This window comes from Rana temporaria, chromosome 9 (assembly GCF_905171775.1).
Source record: "Rana temporaria chromosome 9, aRanTem1.1, whole genome shotgun sequence".
NCBI lineage: Eukaryota > Metazoa > Chordata > Amphibia > Anura > Ranidae > Rana > Rana temporaria.
In genome coordinates, this window is record NC_053497.1 from 174305150 (window position 1) to 174324604 (window position 19455).

The following is a 19455-nucleotide window of genomic DNA, read 5'->3' on the forward strand; positions in this document are numbered from 1 at the left end:
GCGAGGCATGCAGATGGACACCCTAGGCTTATACTCAAGTCAATACGTTTCCCCAGTTTTTTTGTGGTAAAATTAGGTGCCTCGGCTTATATTCGGGTCGGCTTATACTCGAGTATATACGGGTATTTGTCCTTAGCTCTGTTATACATTTCTTAAAACTTTAAGTTTTAAGAAATGTAAAAAATAAACTTTTGATGACTTTGTTTCCTTTTAACAAGTGGCGGTGACTAAACTTAATAGTTCCATTTCCTTCCTTTCTTTATCACCTGCCGCTAACCCCCATCCAACCTCTTAGCCAACGAATTCTTGATCAGGTCATTGTTAGACTTCCTTGCCTCCAGCCTGCCCGTCCACTTTTTCATGATTAAATATCACATCTTACCTTCGCTACAAGACCTTGCCTATGAATAAAAAGGAATTGATGGTAATTGCTGCTGTAAAATGTTTACTTTTTTCTTTCCTAAAATACAAAGTAGGAGTAACTGCTGTATAGAACGAGAAAATAAAACCTCACCTTGAGCCCTCATTAGTCTACAGACGGCGCGCTAAGTAACGGCGTGCACAGCATATAAACCCGAAGACCATTGAGTTATTTGATTAGTTGATGCCACATTTATCTGCTTTTTTTTTTTTTTTTCTGTGCGCACGTTTCCCTTGGGACTGCCTTCCAATTTCCAAACTTATGAAGTTTGTTTGGGAGAGTTTTCAGACATGAGGCTTTGTGAAATCGCTCATGTTCAATATTTACTGTCTTTCGCCAAAAAAAAAAAAGTATTATTTTTTTTTTTTTTGGTGGAGAATGCGGGCAATGGGCCAGATTCACAGAAGAGATACGACGGCGTATCTCTGAAACGCCGTCGTATCTCTCAGAGTATCTATGCGATTGATTCATAGAATCACTTACGCATAGATAGCCCTTAGATCCGACAGGTGTAATTGTCTTACACCGTCGGATCTTAGGATGCAATACCTCAGCCGCCGCTGGGTGGAGTTCGCGTCTTATTCCAGCGTCGGGTATGCAAATTAGCAGTTAGGGCGATCCACGACGGTTTTCGCGGTCGTTACGTCGGCGCAAGTCTTAGTTTCCCGTCGCAAAGTTAAGCAATCTTTTTCATTGCTTAACTTTACACCAGCCATGTTAAAGTATGGCCGTCGTTCCCGCGTCGATTTTGATTTTTTTTTTTCGGCGTAAGTACGTTACGCACGTCGCGATTGACAAACACGTCGCGCCGCCGTAATTTCGCGCAAAGCACGTCGGGAAAATTGCAAGCGGAGCATGCGCAGAACGTCCGGCGCGGGAGCGCGCCTAATTTAAATGGTACACGCCCCATTTGAATTGGGCGGGCTTGCGCCGGACGTGTTTACGATACATCGCCGCAAGCTTACAGGTAAGTGCTTTGTGGATCAGGCACTAACACTGTAAACTTGCGGCGGTGTAACGTAAACGGGTTACGTTACACGGCCGCAATTGTACCTGAATCTGGCCCAAAGATCCTATTAAAACATTTTTTAATCACTTCAGCCCCGGACCATTTTGGTGGTCACTTTTTTTGCGTTGCTTTAACTGACAATTGCGCGGTCGTGCGACGTGGCTCCCAAACAAAATTGACGTCCATTTTTTCCCCCCCGCAAATAGAGCTTTCTTTTGGTGGTATTTGATCACCTCTGCGGTTTTTATTTTTTGCGCTATACACAAAAATAGAGCGGCAATTTTGAAAAGAATGCAATATTTTTTACTTTTTGTTATAATAAATATCCCCCAAAAAAATATATAAAAAAAAATATTTTTCCTCAGTTTAGACCGATACGTATTCTTCTACATATTTTTGGTAAAAAAATAAAAAATCGCAATAAGCGTTTATTGATTGGTTTGTGCAAAAATTATAGCGTTTACAAAATAGGGGATAGTTTTATGGCATTTTTATTATTATATTTTTTACTAGTAATGGTGGCGATTTTGTTTCGTGACTGCGACATTACGGCGGACACTTTTGACACATTTTTGGGACCATTGTCATTTTCACAGCGATCAGTGCTATAAAAATGCACTGGTTACTGTGCAAATGGCAGTGAAGGGGTTAACCACTAGGTGGCGCTGTAAGGGTTAAATGTTCCCTGCATTGTGTTTCTTACTGTAGGGGGGATGGGCTCTGTGTCACATGACACTGATCTCCATTCCCGTCACCAGATCCCCGATTGGTTTGTTCAAGCCCTGTTGGATAACCTGCCTCCGGGTTCTCCTCAAGCCGACCCCCCAATCGAACGTCACCCAGCCTGGGATCCTTTCAATGGAGCTGGAGACCCAGTAAGTCACTGGGGCCCCTCTCAGGAACATGGAACTCCGTGTAGAATGCGCCCTCGGTCCAAAGGGCCATCGCTGGGGTCCGGTGGATGCGCGCACCCTGAAGGTGGGTGCTGCACCTGGAACATGGACCCCGCGGGAAGAAGAAGGAGGACCCCCGAAAAGAATGGCGTCTGCCACAGATATACCCTCCCCCAGCATGCCCAGCGAGGGAAAAACTCCTCTAATTGGCTGCTGGGGAAAAGTGGTTCTGCCAGAACCCCTCTAGCGCCACCTGTCACCCAGAGATGGGAAAACACCCCTGGAGTGCAGACTGACCCTCAGGACAGTTCAGGAATGACAGCAGCCCATTTTTGACAAATTGTGAATGGGAGCAAAATAACTCTCCCATTCCCCACTAACTGTAGCGTAGTGCCCATACGGAAAGTAAGGGGGCGTTACACTTATACTCGAGTCAATACTTTTTCCCATTTTTTTTTTTTTTGGTAAAATTAGGTGACTCGGCTTGTATTCTGATTGGCTTATACTCGAGTATATACGGTAATACAAATAATTTTATTATTTATATATTATTTTACCTTCCTACCCGAAGGCACACCATTGGGGGTGTTACTCCTTTAACTCTGCCAATAGTACATTTCTGTCTTCTGCCCAGGGCCGATCCTAGGCAGGGTGCACGGGGTGCTCCGCACCCAGGCGCCACAGAGGTGGGGGCGCCGAAGCTCCAAAGTCTCCTGTCTGCCCCGCCCCCTCTGCGTGTGTCGGCTTTTTTACCATAGGTGGTGTGATGAGAGGCTTCTGGGTTGGCCGGAGCTGCTGCCAATCATCCCGTGCACTCCCAGAAATGCTCTCCGAGTGCCACCCTCCAAGTAACCAAAGATGCCACGTATGCCCCGCCCCCTGTAATGTGCTTCTGCTCCCAGCGTGCCCGAGCTACAGGGATCTATTGGACAAGTACTGATCTATGGGCACACCTGATGTGGGGGGCTCTACTGGGGGACACCTGCTGAGGGGGGCTCTAATGGGGGACACCTACTGTGGGGGGCTCTGATGGGGGGCTCTTATGGGGGACACCTGCTGAGGGGGGCTCTGATGGGGGACACCTGCTGAGGGGGGCTCTGATGGGGGACACCTGCTGTGGGGGGCTCTGATGGGGGACACCTGCTGTGAGGGGCTCTAATGGGGGACACCTACTTTGGGGGGGGGGGGCTCTGCTGAGGGGGGCTCTGATGGGGGACACGTGCTGAGGGGGGCTCTGATGGGGGGCTCTTATGGGGGACACCTACTGTGGGGGGCTCTGATGGGGGGCTCTTATGGGGGACACCTGCTGAGGGGGGCTCTGATGGGGGACACCTGCTGAGGGGGGCTCAGATGGGGGACACCTGCTGTGGGGGGCTCTGCTGGGGGGCTCTGATGGGGGACACCTGCTGTGAGGGGCTCTAATGGGGGACACCTACTTTGGGGGGGGGGGGGGCTCTGCTGAGGGGGGCTCTGATGGGGGACACGTGCTGAGGGGGGCTCTGATGGGGGACACCTGCTGAGGGGGGCTCTAATGGGGGACACCTACTGTGGGGGGCTCTGCTGGGGGGCTCTGATGGGGGACACCTGCTGTGATGGGCTCTAAAGGGGGACACCTACTTTGGGGGGGGGCTCTGCTGAGGGGGGCTCTGATGGGGGACACCTGCTGATGGGGGACACCTGCTGAGGGGGGCTCTAATGGGGGACACCTACTGTGGGGGGCTCTGATGGGGGACACCTGCTGTGAGGGGCTCTAATGGGGGCTCTGCTTTGGGGGAGGCTCTTCTTATGGGAGCATCTCTGTGTTTGAGTCGTAGCCATAGAACCATTTGTAAAGGGGAGGGGTTATTAAGATGACCACGCCCATGTGGGGGCGCCAGAAAAATTTCTGCACCCAGGCGTCTGTGACCCTCGGATCGGCCCTGCTTCTGCCTTGCCCCGGCTCCTGAGATTCCCTCCCAGAGGAATGTATTCACATCCGTACATTCTCTTTCTTTTCCGTCATTAAATACAACCGGTTGATTTTGTTTGTTCAGACCTTATGGCCCAGATGCATGTTTTAATTAAGGGCAACGTTTTTTTCCCCGGTATTTCTGTTCTCGTCAGAAGTTTAAATAGCCCCCCTCCCGGACAACTTCCAGCACTCCCTGTCATTATTAGTCTGCATTGTATCTGGAGGTTAAAAGGCTGCGTTAACCTTGCAGGGGAATTTACATATTTGTGGGAAAATGTCAAACAGCTGAGCCGTCTCTCCAGCTTTTAACATAAAAATACCCCCGAGAGATCGACTAATAAGCATATTTAGATAGAATTGCTTCTCTCGCTGAAGGCGGTGTTGTGTCTGTTGAAAGAAAAACAAAGCTGTTTGATGATGTGAACCCAGACTGTGGTCCACGGGCCTTGGAACCGGCTGCAGATATGGCAGGGAGGCGAGAGAGGGCTGCCAAGTCCAATCTGGCAACGTATGAGACGAAACGAGGGGACTGGACAACCACGTTTGCCACGGGACGCACTTCAGTTGGTTTCGTCAACACAGCAGTACAATATGACAGATCAGAGCGCATGTGGGCTCCAGACTTTAAAAGATGACTGATGGGCAAAACTGAATTTCTAACCACTGTAAGGGGTTAGCTCGGTAGCGGGGTGTGGGGCCCCCTGGATGGGTTCACCACACACTGAATTTATACAGACAGGCAGTCGAAGACGGTTGAAAACAAAGATTTTGGTTTATTCGTCCATCTTGCTGGAAACAAGTGCAAGCATCCAAACAGCATAAACAAAATCAAACATAAAATAAATCCTTGCCACTTTGGGCGTCTACCTTCACCACACAGGAACCTATCTAGGGAGGCTGGCACAGCCTACTGCTGGGTAGACACTGCTGGTCCTACAGCAGAAAAACAATAGTCTCTTTTTGATTTTTATCACACAGAAAAATCGATCACCACCTCACCTCCTCAGAAGACTTTCAGCTACTGCTCTCTTTCACTCAGAAAGCCTCAGGATGCAGCAAATCAGTGGTAATCCTCTGGATTACTTATAGAGGCCTTAATTGCCTCATTCTGAACAGCTGGAGTCTTCCAACGCCCTTAACCACTTAAGGACAGAAGGTGTTTTTCAGATTCGGCGTTTACAAGACTAAAACCGTTTTTTTTGCTAGACAATTACTTAAAGCCCCCAAACATTATATATATATTTTTTCTAACACCCTAGAGAATAAAATGGCGGTCATTGCAATACTTTTTGTCACACCGGATTTGCGCAGCGATCATACAAGTGCACTTTTTTTGAAAAAAATGTACTTTTTTTAATTAAAAAATAAGACAACAATAAATTTGTCCCAATTTTTTTATATATTGTGAAAGATAATGTTACGCCGAGTAAAATGATACCCAACATGTCACGCTTAAAAATTGCGCCCGCTCGTGGCATGGCGTCAAACTTTTACCCTTAAAAATCTCGATAGGCGACGTTTAAAAAATTCTATACGTTGAATTTTTTGAGCTACAGAGTAGGTCTAGAGCTAGAATTATTGCTCTCGCTCTAACGATCGCGGCGACACCTCACTTGTGTGGTTTGAACACTGTTTTCATATGCGGGCGCTACTCGCGTATGTGTTCGCTTCTGCGCGCAAGCTCGTCGGGATGGGGCGCTTTAATTTATTTATTTTTATTTATTTATTTATTTTTATTGATTTTATCATTTTTTACACTGAAATAAAAAAAAATGTATCACTTTTATTCCTATTACAAGGAATGTAAACATCCCTTGTAATAGAAAAAAGCATGACAGGTCCTCTTAATTATGAGATCTGGGGTCAAAAAGACCTCACATCTCATATTTAGACTAAAATGCAAAAAAAAAAAAAAAAATGGAAATTTTGTCATTTAAAAGAATGACATCAAAAAAATTGTCTCTTTAAGACGCTGGGCGGGACTGACGTTTTGACGTCACTTCCGCCCAGCAAAGCTATGAGGACGGGTGGGGGCCATCTTGCCCTCACTCAAGTCCTCACACAACATGCAGCAGCACCCGATCGCCTCCGCCGCTACCGACGGCTACGGTAAGCGGCGGAGGGTGCGGAAGAGCGGCGGGAGGGGGGGCCCCTCTCCCGCCTCCGATAATGGCGATCTCGCGGAGACCGCCGTTATCGTTTACATGGCCGCCCACTGAAAAGATGGATACCTCGGTTATGGCAGCAGCTGCTGCCGTTACTGAGATATCCATCTTTAAAAAGAGGACGTATATATACAGTGGGCCGTCGGTAAGTGGTTAAACCTTTTCTGGCTGCTTCTGCAGCCGACACCCTGGGCCCTGTGATCCATGTGTTGCACCCCCTGAAAAAGACCACTGATTTGCCCAGGTTCCTTTCACAGATTAGTGCAGCGGCAACCAGGCGCCATTGGAAAACATTTTTTTTTGGGGGGGGGGGGGGCGCAAACAGTATGGAAAGTTGGTCGGTAGCACTCACCCCATCACCGGCAGCTTCCCCTGCTCGGTGGCCTCCCGTTCTCTTGCTCTCCACAGGTCATCATGGCGGCTTCCGTTTCCTCCCCTTCTTTGGCAGTCAATGCGTAGTCTTCTCTTTTCGGCCAACCGGAAAACGGGTCTTACACCCACGTAACCACTTACCGACTATATACATCGGCAGAATGGCACGGCTGGGCAAAGGCACGTACAGGTACGTCGCCTTTAAGAGCCCCTTCAGTGCCCTCCTAATGGTTAAAGGGGAGTTCCAGCCTTTTTTTTTTATGCGTATTAAAAGTCAGCAGCTACAAAAAGTGTAGCTGTTGGCTTTTAATAAACATACACTTATCTGTTCCACGGTCCAGCGACGTGCCGCTGGGAGCTTTGTTCCGGTCCCCCCTTCACCGCCGGCCCTGTCAGGTAGTCTGTATAAGCCCCCCGTGATTTATAACAGCAGCCCTGCCATCCAGTAGCCTTCATAAGCCATCCACACAACTGTTTTGGATTGGGAACATTGTGCCATCTGCATTGGTGCATGTGTTGTGGGGGTGGGGGGCAGGTCCTAAAGCATGGGTGCGCAACCCTTGGTCCTCCAGCTGTGGCAGAACTACAAGCCTGGCTTTTTTCTCAAACAATAGGTGCTGGAACTCAACCACGACCCCCCAAAACTCCTCCCCCCAACACACACCCTCCAGATTTCACAAACAGTAGAAGGGTCTTAAGGGGGCATTAAATACCAGGATTGCATTACACACAGTAAGTGTGCAGAGTTCATGGGGGTTACACACAGAGTGCAGAGTTCAGGGGGGTTACACACAGAGTGCAGAGTTCAGGGGGGTTACACACAGAGTGCAGAGCTCATGGGGGTTACACACAGAGTGCAGAGCTCATGGGGGTTACACACAGAGTGCAGAGTTCATGGGGGTTACACACAGACTGCAGAGTTCATGGGGGTTACGTGCAGAGTTCAGGGGGGTTACACACAGAATGCAGAGTTCGGGGGGGTTACACACAGAGTGCAGAGTTCATGAGGGTTACGTGCAGAGTTCAGGGGGGTTTACACACAGAGTGCAGAGTTCATGGGGGTTACACACAGAGTGTAGAGTTCAGGGGGGTTACACACAGAGTGCAAAGCTCAGGGGGGTTACACACAGAGTGCAGAGCTCAGGGGGGTTACACACAGAGTGCAGAGCTCAGGGGGGTTACACACAGAGTGCAGAGCTCAGGGGGGTTACACACAGAGTGCAGAGCTCAGGGGGGTTACACACAGAGTGCAGAGTTCATGGGGGTTACACACAGAGTGCAGAGTTCATGGGGGTTACACACAGAGTGCAGAGTTCATGGGGGTTACACACAGAGTGCAGAGTTCATGGGGGTTACACACAGAGTGCAGAGTTCAGGGGGGTTACATACAGAGTGCAGAGCTGTCACTTCTAAACACAGAAATCGGACTTCTATGTTTACAAGTGATTGTGGTGAGCAGGCACCAAGGGGTATGAGCCAGAGGTGGTGGAACTGAGTTCCCCCAAGTTCCCCCTGAAAAAAAGCCCTGGTTACAAGCATGACTCCCAAATGCAGAGGCATGATGGGACTTGTGTTTCCACAACAGCTGGAGGGCCCCAGATAGAGCACCCTTGTCCTAAAGGCTAATTTGGCATTTGTTAATGCGTTTGAAAGAATTTGGAGACACGACAGTTAACAAGGTCAGGTGAGGCCATCTCCTTCAGGCGTCGGCACCAACGCTCAGAGCATTAGATTCCGTGGCAGATACCACGCACTAGGTTGGCATTTGCGCACGCGTACGACGTGTCCTCTTTGTAGGGCCGCCTTGGGACCGGGGCACGCAACGCGCGCGGAATAATTTTTTAACTTTTGACATCTTATCAGTTTGAAGCAGCATTTCAAACTCTTGAACGCGGCTGCTTGAGGTCCCCGGTGAACGGCGAGCAGTGTGCGTCGTATGATAATGCACAAACACCGTCTGCAAACTTTTCTTCCCGGCATTGTTTCCGAGCTTGTTCTAGAGGAAAGGAATTACTGAGATTTGAGCCGAACTCTGCGCTTGATGTTGGGAGTTATCACGGCGTGTTTCTGTGGCTGTAGTCTCTCAAGCAGAGGTTAACTGGGGACATCGGAAAACGTGATGCATTTTTCCGAGCGGGCGTGCTGTAAAGACGTTTTTGAAAGGATGGCTAAAAAAAAAATATTAAAACGAAAGTGCAACTTTGTTATTGAAATAAAATGAACTGCAGAATTCAACCATGACACCACTTTTACCACTTGAAGAGGATACGTTGCCGTTTGCAATTGGTTTACCGCAGGGGCGTTGCTAGGTGGCAAAAAGACCAGGGGCTTCAGCCCGAAGTCGCCACCGGGGGGTGGGGGTCCGGGGTGGTCATGGCACGTTTTTTTGACCCACTGACCTACCTGACAAACATGGACCTACCTGACATACACTGACTTCACCTACCTGACATACACTGACTTCACCTACCTGACATATATGGACCTACCTGACATACACTGACTTACTTGACCTCACCTACCTGACATACATGGACCTACCTGACATACACTGATTTCACCTACCTGACGTACACTGACATACACGGACCTACCTGACATACACTGACCTCACCTACCTGACATACATAGACCTACCTGACATACACTGACCTCACCTACCTGACATACATAGACCTACCTGACATACACTGACCTACCTGACATACACAATGACTTCACCTACCTGAAATACATGTAACATGGACCTACCTGACATACACAAGGACTTCACCTCCCTGACATACACTGACCTACCTGACATACACTGACATACACTGACCTCACCTACCTGACATACATGGACCTACCTGACATGCATGGACCTACCTGACATACACAATGACTTCACCTACCTGACATACATGTAACATAGACCTACCTGACATACACAATGACTTCACCTACCTGACATACATGTAACATACACCTACCTGACATGCACAATGCCTTCACCTACCTGACATACATGTAACATGGACCTACCTGACATACATGTAACATGGACCTACCTGACATACACAATGATTTCACCTACCTGACATACATAGACCTACCTGACATACACTGACTTCACCTACCTGACCTACATGGACCTACCTGACATACATGGACCTACCTAACATACACAATGACTTCACCTACCTGATATACATGTAACATGGACCTACCTGACATACACAATGACTTCACCTACCTGAAATACATGTAACATAGACATACCTGACATACACAATGACTTCACCTACCTGAAATACATGTAAAATGGACCTACCTGACATACACAATGACTTTACCTACCTGACATACACTGACCTACCTGACATACACTGACCTCACCTACCTGACATACATGGACCTACCTGACATACACTGACCTCACCTACCTGACATACATGGACCTACCTGACATACACAATGACTTCACCTACCTGACATACATGTAACATAGACCTACCTGACATGCACAATGACTTCACCTACCTGACATACACGTAACATGGACCTACCTGACATACACAATGACTTCACCTACCTGACATACACCCATCATGTGTCACGACATGACGTCACTTTCAGTCCAGGGTAGAAGTAAACACGTTTTTAAAACACAAATTTAAAAGCAAAGCAAGGTCCGTCCATAAAGACATGGATGAGCGAGTTTTGGGTGGAGGAACTTGACTGACCTACAGAGAGTCTTGACCTCACCCCGCTAGAACACCTTTGGGATGAATTAGAACGGAGACTGTGAGCCAGGCCTTATCGTCCAACATCAGTGCCTGACCTCACAAATGCTCTTCTGGAAGAATGGTCAGACATTCCCATAGACACACTCCTAAACCTTGTGGACGGCCTTCCCAGAAGAGTTGAAGCTGTTATAGCTGCAAAGGGCGGGGCCAACTCAATATTGAACCCTACGGACTAAGACTGGGATGCCGGTAAAGTTCATGTGTGTGTAAAGGCAGGTATCCCAATACTTTTGGCAATATAGTGTATCTACATAACCTATTAATCATAATCCTAGAGTCAATAAGTATAAACTTTTTTTATTTATTTTTTATTGGTGGGGCATTGGTCTTGCAAAGGTTGAAGACCTCTGCCCTCAAGCATAAAGGAAAGAATTGCATGGCTTTTCAAAACGAGATCTACGGAATGCCACCTTTCCTCCTCTCCAAAGCTTAATGATGATAAATGTTCTGTGGTCCAGTCAGAGAGAGAACTCGGCACTGCTTGGGACTTTAGTGCAGCAGAGGCAGTGCTTAAATAGAAGTCAGGAGCTCACTGGATTTCAGGAAGATATTTTGGCAAGCATAGGCGTGTGCCAGGCACACCCTAATCACACTGTGCCCCACAGATTCCCCCTTCTGTCCTGGCTTCCCCCCTCTTTCCCCTTGCAGTGCTTCCGGCTTCCCTCCTCTCTCTCCGGCTGTTGCTTCGGGGATGTTTTACGATGAATGGGGGAAGGGGCCGGTAAATATGTAACTTACCGGCCCCTTCCTTTTCATCGTGAGTGATCGGTAGTGTTTGAGCTTTGGGGGTGCACACCCTAATGCAATAGTTTGCGCACACCTATGTTGGCAAGTATTGCAGAGAAGAGTATTTTCCAAAGCCGGAACCGGGGGGGGGGGGGGGGGGGGTGGCAGTTTTTCGGGGTGGCGGAATTAGAGGTGTTGTATGTGGAGTAGCGTTTTTTGGGGCTGGGCGGTGTGGTTATGTGACTTACCAGTGCCCATCAATACTGACCTACCTGCACTGACATACCTACATTGGCCTACCTGCACTGACGTACCTACATTGGCCTACCTGCACTGACGTACCTACATTGGCCTACCTGCACTGACGTACCTACATTGGCCTACCTGCACTGACGTACCTACATTGGCCTACCTGCACTGACGTACCTACATTGGCCTACCTGCACTGACGTACCTACATTGGCCTACCTGCACTGACGTACCTACATTGGCCTACCTGCACTGACGTACCTACATTGGCCTACCTGCACTGACGTACCTACATTGGCCTACCTGCACTGACCTACTTATGTTGACCTACCTACACTGAACTATCTGACCTACATACACTGACCAGTGACCTGCATGGCCTAACACACACTGACCTACTGACAATGGTATAGATACACACACACTGACTTACCTGAGCTCAGCCGTGGTGTCAGTCACTCTGAGTCGTCACTGTCAGAGAGGAGAGGAGCTGCCATGCCGAGGAGAGGAGCTGCCATGCTGAGGAGAGGAGCAGAGGGAGGAGAGCCGCCGCCCGAGCAGGTATATTGTTCGGTGGCTGCATTTTTAAATTCCCGCCTTCTGGAGACTCTGCAGGCTATGATGGATGCACCACGTCACACGTCCCATGGTCCTCCTGGATTGGCGCTGCAGGCTCCAGAAGGCGGGACCTATGGCACTCGGCTGAACTCGGCCCCAGCCTCACTCGGCCATCAGATCGGTCCTGGGCACCGGCGCTCGGGTCCATCCAGGGGTCAAGTCCTGGGGAAAAAAGTGTGGGAACTCCCACCCAAGATCCACTCCCCCACCAAAAAAAAACAATGATACGCTCATATGCATAATTACTAAACCGCAAGTTCTTTCTAAATTCCGCAATAACTCGCGGCAGACCTCCGCAATGTCTCCTGGGAACAATGACAAAAGCTCCCAGGAGACATTGCGGCATCGAGGAAGTGACGGAATATCCGCACACTACCCGATGAATCCATATACAGGATGCGGCCAGTAACATAAAGGATTACTGAGATTCGCCTGCCCCTGACAGTGACTTGAGCTGGGCATCGCCGCTTAGTAAAGGATTGGCTCGGGCGGCTTGGCTGCTCTAGTCCTGCAAAGGGAACCGAGTTCCTGCTGTGAAAAAAGTGCAGGAACTCCGTTCCCACGCGTTCCCGCAGGACTTGAGCCCTGGGGCCAACAATACAAATCACAGGTAAATAGATTCAGGGCTTTTCAAGGGCCCATTCAGGGCTCCAGCCCCCCAAGCCCGGGCCTAACGACGCCCCTGCAAAACTTCCCTATTTTAGTATCTAAAAATGTATATATTTCACTTTTTTTTTTTCTTCTTACCAAAATTATTTGGAATCTCCGGAACCCATTAATACCACTTTGTCATTGGTTTTTTCTGCCTTGCCGGGGTTAATATCCCCCCAGTTTGGGAACATAAAAAGAAAGGTTACCATTTGGCAGAAAGAGAAAGGGCAACCTGGATCATCGCCTTCACTTAACTAACCTTTAAGAACGCAATTAACATTTAAGGAAAATAAAATTTTTAGGGACAGTATAAAATAATTGCCAGATTTTTAATGGTTTGTGTTCCTGTAAGAGTTCCTTAATGCACCTTTAGCGCTGACGATCAGCATATCAGGAGATTGCCCTCTCTCCATAAAATATTCAGCTTTATTAAGGTTAAATAGCAAAACTATCGAACCAAATTTTTTTCCTTTCTTAGTGAGTACCTAAAGAGTATCCTTTAGTCCCGTAACTGTCTGATGATAATTGGTTTATAGTGACCCACAGAACACAAGAAAGTTGCTCTACTGTAGACATGCGCACACTGAAATATTTTGTTTCGGAATTTTCATTTTCGTCCGAAAAATAAATTAATTTAGTTACTCCCGAAATGTGTTTTTATTTATTTTGTTTTGTTAAAAAATGCAATCCGAATGAATTAAGGTCGAATCTGTCATTGAAGGCTTATGGGCCCGGATTCACAGACATTGGCGCATATTTATGCCGCCGTAGCATATCTCCTTTACGCTACGCCGACGCAGCGCAGAGAGGCAAGCACTGGATTAACAAAGCCAGTGCTGCCAAATCTGCACTGGGCTTCCTAGGCGTATGTGGAAGTGGGCGTGAGCCATGCAAATGAGGCGTGACCCCATGCAAATGATGGGCCGAGCGCCAGACAGATACGTATAACGAACGGCGCATGCGCCGTCCCGTGGACGCATTCCCAGTGGGCATGCTCACAATCACGTCGGAACTACTCCCTTAGATACGCCGGATCACTGCCTACGGCGTGAACGTAACCTACGCCTAGTCATATTCACGTCCTACGTAAAATACGTCGGCTTGTGTTCCCTTTGCATGGATGCTGCTGAGTTACACCTCCTTTATGGGGCATAACTTTGCGCCGGAAGCGTGATTTTACGCGCACTGCGTCGGACGGACGTATGTTCGTGAATCGGTGTATCTCCCTCATTTGCATATGTGAATAGTAAATCAATGGGAGCGCCAAATACGTCCAGCGTAAATATGCGCCCACGTTACGCCGGCGTAGGAAAGTTACGTCGGTCGGATGAAGCCTATTTTCAGGCGTATCTCAGTTTATGGGCACGGCGCATATATACGACGGCGCATATTTATACTTACGCGGCGTATCTCGAGATACGTCGGCGTAAGTGCTTTGTGAATCCGGGCCATGGTGTCTGTCGAATGTTCTAAGAAGATTCGATGGAGCAGCTAAACTGTACGGCACGGCAATCGTACATTTCCTGTCAAATGTTCCGCCTACAGGCTATAGAAGAATTCTAATGTTGTATGACTAGTAGTAATACTTATATTTATAAATTATTATTACCAGTCGACCAACATTTGAATTCTTCTATGACCCAGTGGCGGTGCTTCCATAGAGGGCGCAGGAGCGCCACCCTCTCTCAACTGCACCGCCACTGATCAACAATACATAGATTCAAGCTTTGCATGAATCTATGTGATGTCGCCGCTGCCCACTATCCAGATGGCCGGCCCCCATGGTGAGCGCCGGCCATCTGAATAACGGCAGCTGGTTGGCTTAGGAAGTGCCTATCGGAGCCAGCCTAAGGGCTGTAATCGGCTTCCAAATAGTTAACCAGGGGACGCACGGGGGGTGTGTTCCCTGGTTAACACTGACAGGCGTCTCAGCCAATCGGGTTCACCGCTTTTGGACACGGTCGGATTTTTGACTGATGGGTGTGTAGGCAAGTCAGCTTCATCGGATATCCGACGGAAAAATCCATCGGATTAGATTCCATCAGATATCCGATGGTGTGTACGGGGCTTTAGTCATGAAAGGGTTAAATAAATGACGTCACAAAGTTGCGTCATCCGTAAAGCAGCGCAGAGATTCGCCGTTTGCCCGGTAGCCTCTTGTTGCTCTGTGATAACAGAGATCGGATCTGAGTTACACTTCACAATAAAAAATAAAAAAATTTTTTTGAATTTTTCAGAATCTTGTCAAGAACCTCCCTGAGCAAAAGGAGCTGACCGCGCTGTCGCAGCTGAAGAGCGAATACGAAGACCTCTGCGAGCCGGAGCAATTTGGCGTTGTGGTATGTACCAAAAAAAAAACAATAACTCAGGCAGGATTTGTCATCTGTCAGCCGGCATCAAAATAAAGACATTTCAATTGCGTATCGATTTTCCCATTATAGTAACTACTTACATTGCGGCGCGAGAAAACTGGCCCGCTGCCTTTTGGTAATATTATTTATCAGAGACGAGCCAGAGCCAGAGGAAAACAGGGAATTCATTCCGAAAAGGGGAAAAAAAAAAAAAAAATAACCTTTATTTATTCCGAGGAGGGAGAACGTGGCAGGCTGTTTGCAAAGATCTCTGGCGGGATCGCACAGCCGACGTGTGATGGGGTCAGAGAGTCCCAAAAATTATATTTTTACACTGCAACATCTTCAATTGGTTTACTTCTGTTCAATGATGAATAAATACACACATACAGGTATTAACACTATAATGTCAAAAGTATTGGGACGCCTGCCTTTACACGCACATGAGCTTTAACGGTATCCCAGTCTGCGTCCGTAGGGTTCAGTATTGAGTTGGCCCCGCCCTTTGCAGCCAGGAATGGACTGGCCATTGGGACTACAGGGAGATTCCCGGTGGGCCGATGGCTCAGTGGGCCGGCTTTAGTGACAGCAGACCGCCGCCCCCCCTCCGCTCCTTTGTCTCTACCTTCCCGCAGCACTTACCTCCTCTCCCTCCCCGCAGCGCTCAACTGGGGGGAGCAGAGATGCAGGGGGGACAACAGAGGAGCATGGGGGAGGGGACAGACAGCTGACTCAACAGCTATGGCCTGGGAGTTTCTCCCTTCTGCCTTATCTTGTCCCATAAGGGGGGGGGCACCGAACTGATTCTTTGCCCCGGGTGAAATAATGTCTAGCTTCCCCACTGGTACTGCCTATAAGAGTACCAGTACCATCCGTTCTACTCTAATAAAGTAGAATGGCTAGTGAAGGGGGAAAGGGGGCTTGGGTGGCAGAGGGGGGGGGGGGGGGGTGCGGGAGTTGTCCGGCCGCCATGGGAGAGACCTGTCAAAGTGGGCCAGTCTGGATGAAGTCCAGGGCCAAATTTTTGTCCCAGTCCAGCCCTGTTTGCAGCTGTCTGTCAATGGTATTGAGACTCAACGTGTTTCAACTCTTAAATAGTATTTACCAGGAGGTATAATGTAAATCTGGAATATAGATAAAAATACACTATGTTACCAAAAGTATTGGGACGCCTGCCTTTACACACACACATGAACTTTAATGACATCCCAGTCTTAGTCCGTAGGGTTCAATATTGAGTTGGCTCCTCCCCTTTGTAGCTATAACAGCTTCAACTCTTCTGGGAAGGCCATCCACAAGGTTTAGGAGGGTGTCTAGACTCTGATACCAATGATGGGGCACTATTCCTCCCACTGATACCAATGATGGGGCACTATTCCTCCCACTGATACCAATGATGGGTCACTATTCCTCCCACTGATACCAATGATTCCTCCCACTAATGCCAATGATGGGGCACTATTCCTCTCACTGACACTAATGATGGAGTACTATTCCTCCAACTGATACCAATGATGAGGCCCATAGCACCGAGTCTCTTCCCCCTTACAGATAGCTAAAAAGTTAATTGGTGTCAGTGGGAACTTACCTAGGAGGCAGAAATTGCTCATTGTTTAAGGAACCCCTACCGACCTCTGGAGGAACCCTAGAGTTCCATGGAACACTGGGTGGGAAACCCTGTCCTAAACCCAGAGGAGGAACAGATTGTTGCGAATAAGATCCAACAAGAAGGATTTTACGTACCGATACGTTTATACATCCGACCTTTGTGTCTACTTGTAGCCACGCCCTTCCGTGTTACAGAAAAGGCAATTCTAAGCTTCCCCAACAACATCATGTTGTGATTGGATGCAGCCACTTGTGACAGCGAAGCTGCCACTTATGGGAATATTAGATTACAGACACAATGCGACTTGGCGGTAAACAACGGCCAAGTGTCCCAATCAACACAATGCTGTCCAATCGTGGTATAGATCTAGCTCAGCGTGTTGTTGATGCCGCTGCTCGTTAATGGCCATTGACATGAATGGAGTACTAATAAGGAAAATTGCCATTCGAGACTGAAGAGCTTATCTGCAGAGGAATTTAAAAAAAAAAGAAGAAGAAAAGAATGGAGATCATCACGCTGAAGTGTTGCAATGTTTGTTTTTCTTATTTTTGCAAAGATGCTGATTTGCTGGTTTACTTTTTGATCGTATAAAGTAAAAATATATTCCATTTCAATATCTTTGATTGCCATGGATGGTGAAACTATTCTAATAAGACAAAGACTCTGGGCCAGATTCACAAAAGGGATACGACAGCGTTTCTCCTGATACGCCGTCGTATCCCTGTTTCTATCTATGCGACTGATTCATAGAATCGGTTACGCATAGATATCCATGAGATCCGACAGGTGTAATTGTTTTACACTGTCGGATCTTAGGATGCAGTACCGTGGCCGCCGCTGGGGGGAGTTTGCGTCGTAAACCAGCGTCGGGTATGCAAATTAGGAGTTAAGGCGGATCCACGACGGTTTTTCGCGTTCGCTACGTCGCCGCTAGTATAGTTTCCCGTCGCAAAGTTACACTTTTTTTTTGGTGTCTTAACTTTAGTCAGCAAGTGTATTGCTGTCTAAAGTATGGCCGTCGTTCCCGCGTCGAAATTTAAAAATCAACGTCGTTTGTGTAAGCTGTCCGGGAATACGGAAGTACGCTACGCGCGTCGCCGTTCGAAAAAATGACGTCACGGCGCGCAAAGCACGGCGGGAGTTAGGAAACGGAGCATGCGCAGTAGGTCCGGCGCGGGAGCGCGCCTAAATTAAATGGCACACGCCCATTTGAATTGGCCCGCCCATGTGAATCAGGTTGAATTGGCCCGCCCATGTGAATCGGGCACTTGCGATGAAAACTTGCGGCGGTGTAACGTATCTACGATACGTTGCGCCGCCGCGATTCTACGTGGATCTGGCCCTTAGTGTTTTATTTAATTTATTGGACATATATATATACAATTGGTGTGGATATAATAATGTATTACATTTTTTGATTTGAATATTATGTGCATATACTTTTTGGAGCAGTGCTGCACTATATTGATATTTATATACATTTTTTGAACCACTGTTTTTTTGTTTGTTTTTTTAGTTTCTTTATCTTTTAAGATTTATTGATTTATTTTCAAATATAAATATCAGTGAACCACAGATCTATTTTTATTTTTTTCAAGTTTTCAAATTTAAAAAAAAAAAAAAAAATGTAGGGCCAGATCCACAGATAATTAGATGGGCACAGCGTATCGGAGATACGCTACGACGCCGTACCTTACCTGGCGGATTTTGGAATCCTCAAAGAATTTGCGCCTTAAGTTATGGCGGCGTAGTGTATTTCTGGCGGCGGAATTCAAATCGGCGGGTAGGGGGGCGTGATTCATTTAAATGAAGCGCTTCCCCGCGCCGAATGAACTGCGCATGCGTCGTTCCGAAATTTCCCGCCGTGCATTGCGCTTAATGACGTCGCTAGGACGTCATTTTTTTTAACTTAGACGTGAGTTACGTCCATCCCTATTTACGGACAACTTGCGCAAAAAAAATTAAAAATTCAAATTTCGACGCGGGAACGACGGCCATACTTAACGTGGCAAGTCTATCTATACGCCGCAAAATACCAGCTTTAACTATACGCCGGAAAAAGCCGACTACAGACGACGTTAGAAAATGCGACGGCCGCGCGTACATTCGTAGATCGTCGTAAATCGCTAATTTACATACCCGACGCGGAAAACGACGCAAACTCCACCCAGCGGGCGCCGAAGTATTGCATCTAACATCCGAAGGCGTACGCCTGTCGGATCTAACCCAGAAGTTGTCGTATCTTGGTTTGAGGATTCAAACTAAAGATACGACGCGGGAAATTTGAAAGTACGCCGGCGTATCAGTAGATACGCCGGCGTACTCTGTCTGTGGATCTGCCCCAGTACCACCAATTTTTAATATTGTAAGTTTTCTTTTTTTTTAATTAACATACTGAACCATTGATTTTTACTTATTTATTTATTTTTTCTATATCCCATATTTATTTTTTGGTTGAAGCCATGCAAAAACCACGTGCCAGGTAATAGTTTAACACCAAGAAGGTGAAAGATGAGTGTCTGTTTCTTTTTTCACACCTTTCCAATACACCTTTCAGGTGCAACAACCTGCCTGGTCTATTTTAGAAGGGTACAAAAATATACGTAACATTCACACCTCACGCTGAGCGCTCGGCCATATCTTATATTTATT

The 19455-nt window shown here is 47.6% G+C and overlaps 1 protein-coding gene across 3 annotated transcripts in view; it reads left to right on the plus strand.

Moving 5' to 3' along the window:
- DIAPH2 (diaphanous related formin 2) overlaps positions 1 to 19455 on the plus strand; it is a 1333979-nt gene that overhangs the window by 663871 nt on the left and 650653 nt on the right. For all 3 annotated transcript variants that reach the window (XM_040325027.1, XM_040325028.1, XM_040325029.1), the window contains one exon: positions 15081 to 15182. In XM_040325027.1, the coding sequence (XP_040180961.1) occupies positions 15081 to 15182 (102 nt within the window). The remainder of the gene's footprint in view (positions 1 to 15080; positions 15183 to 19455) is intronic.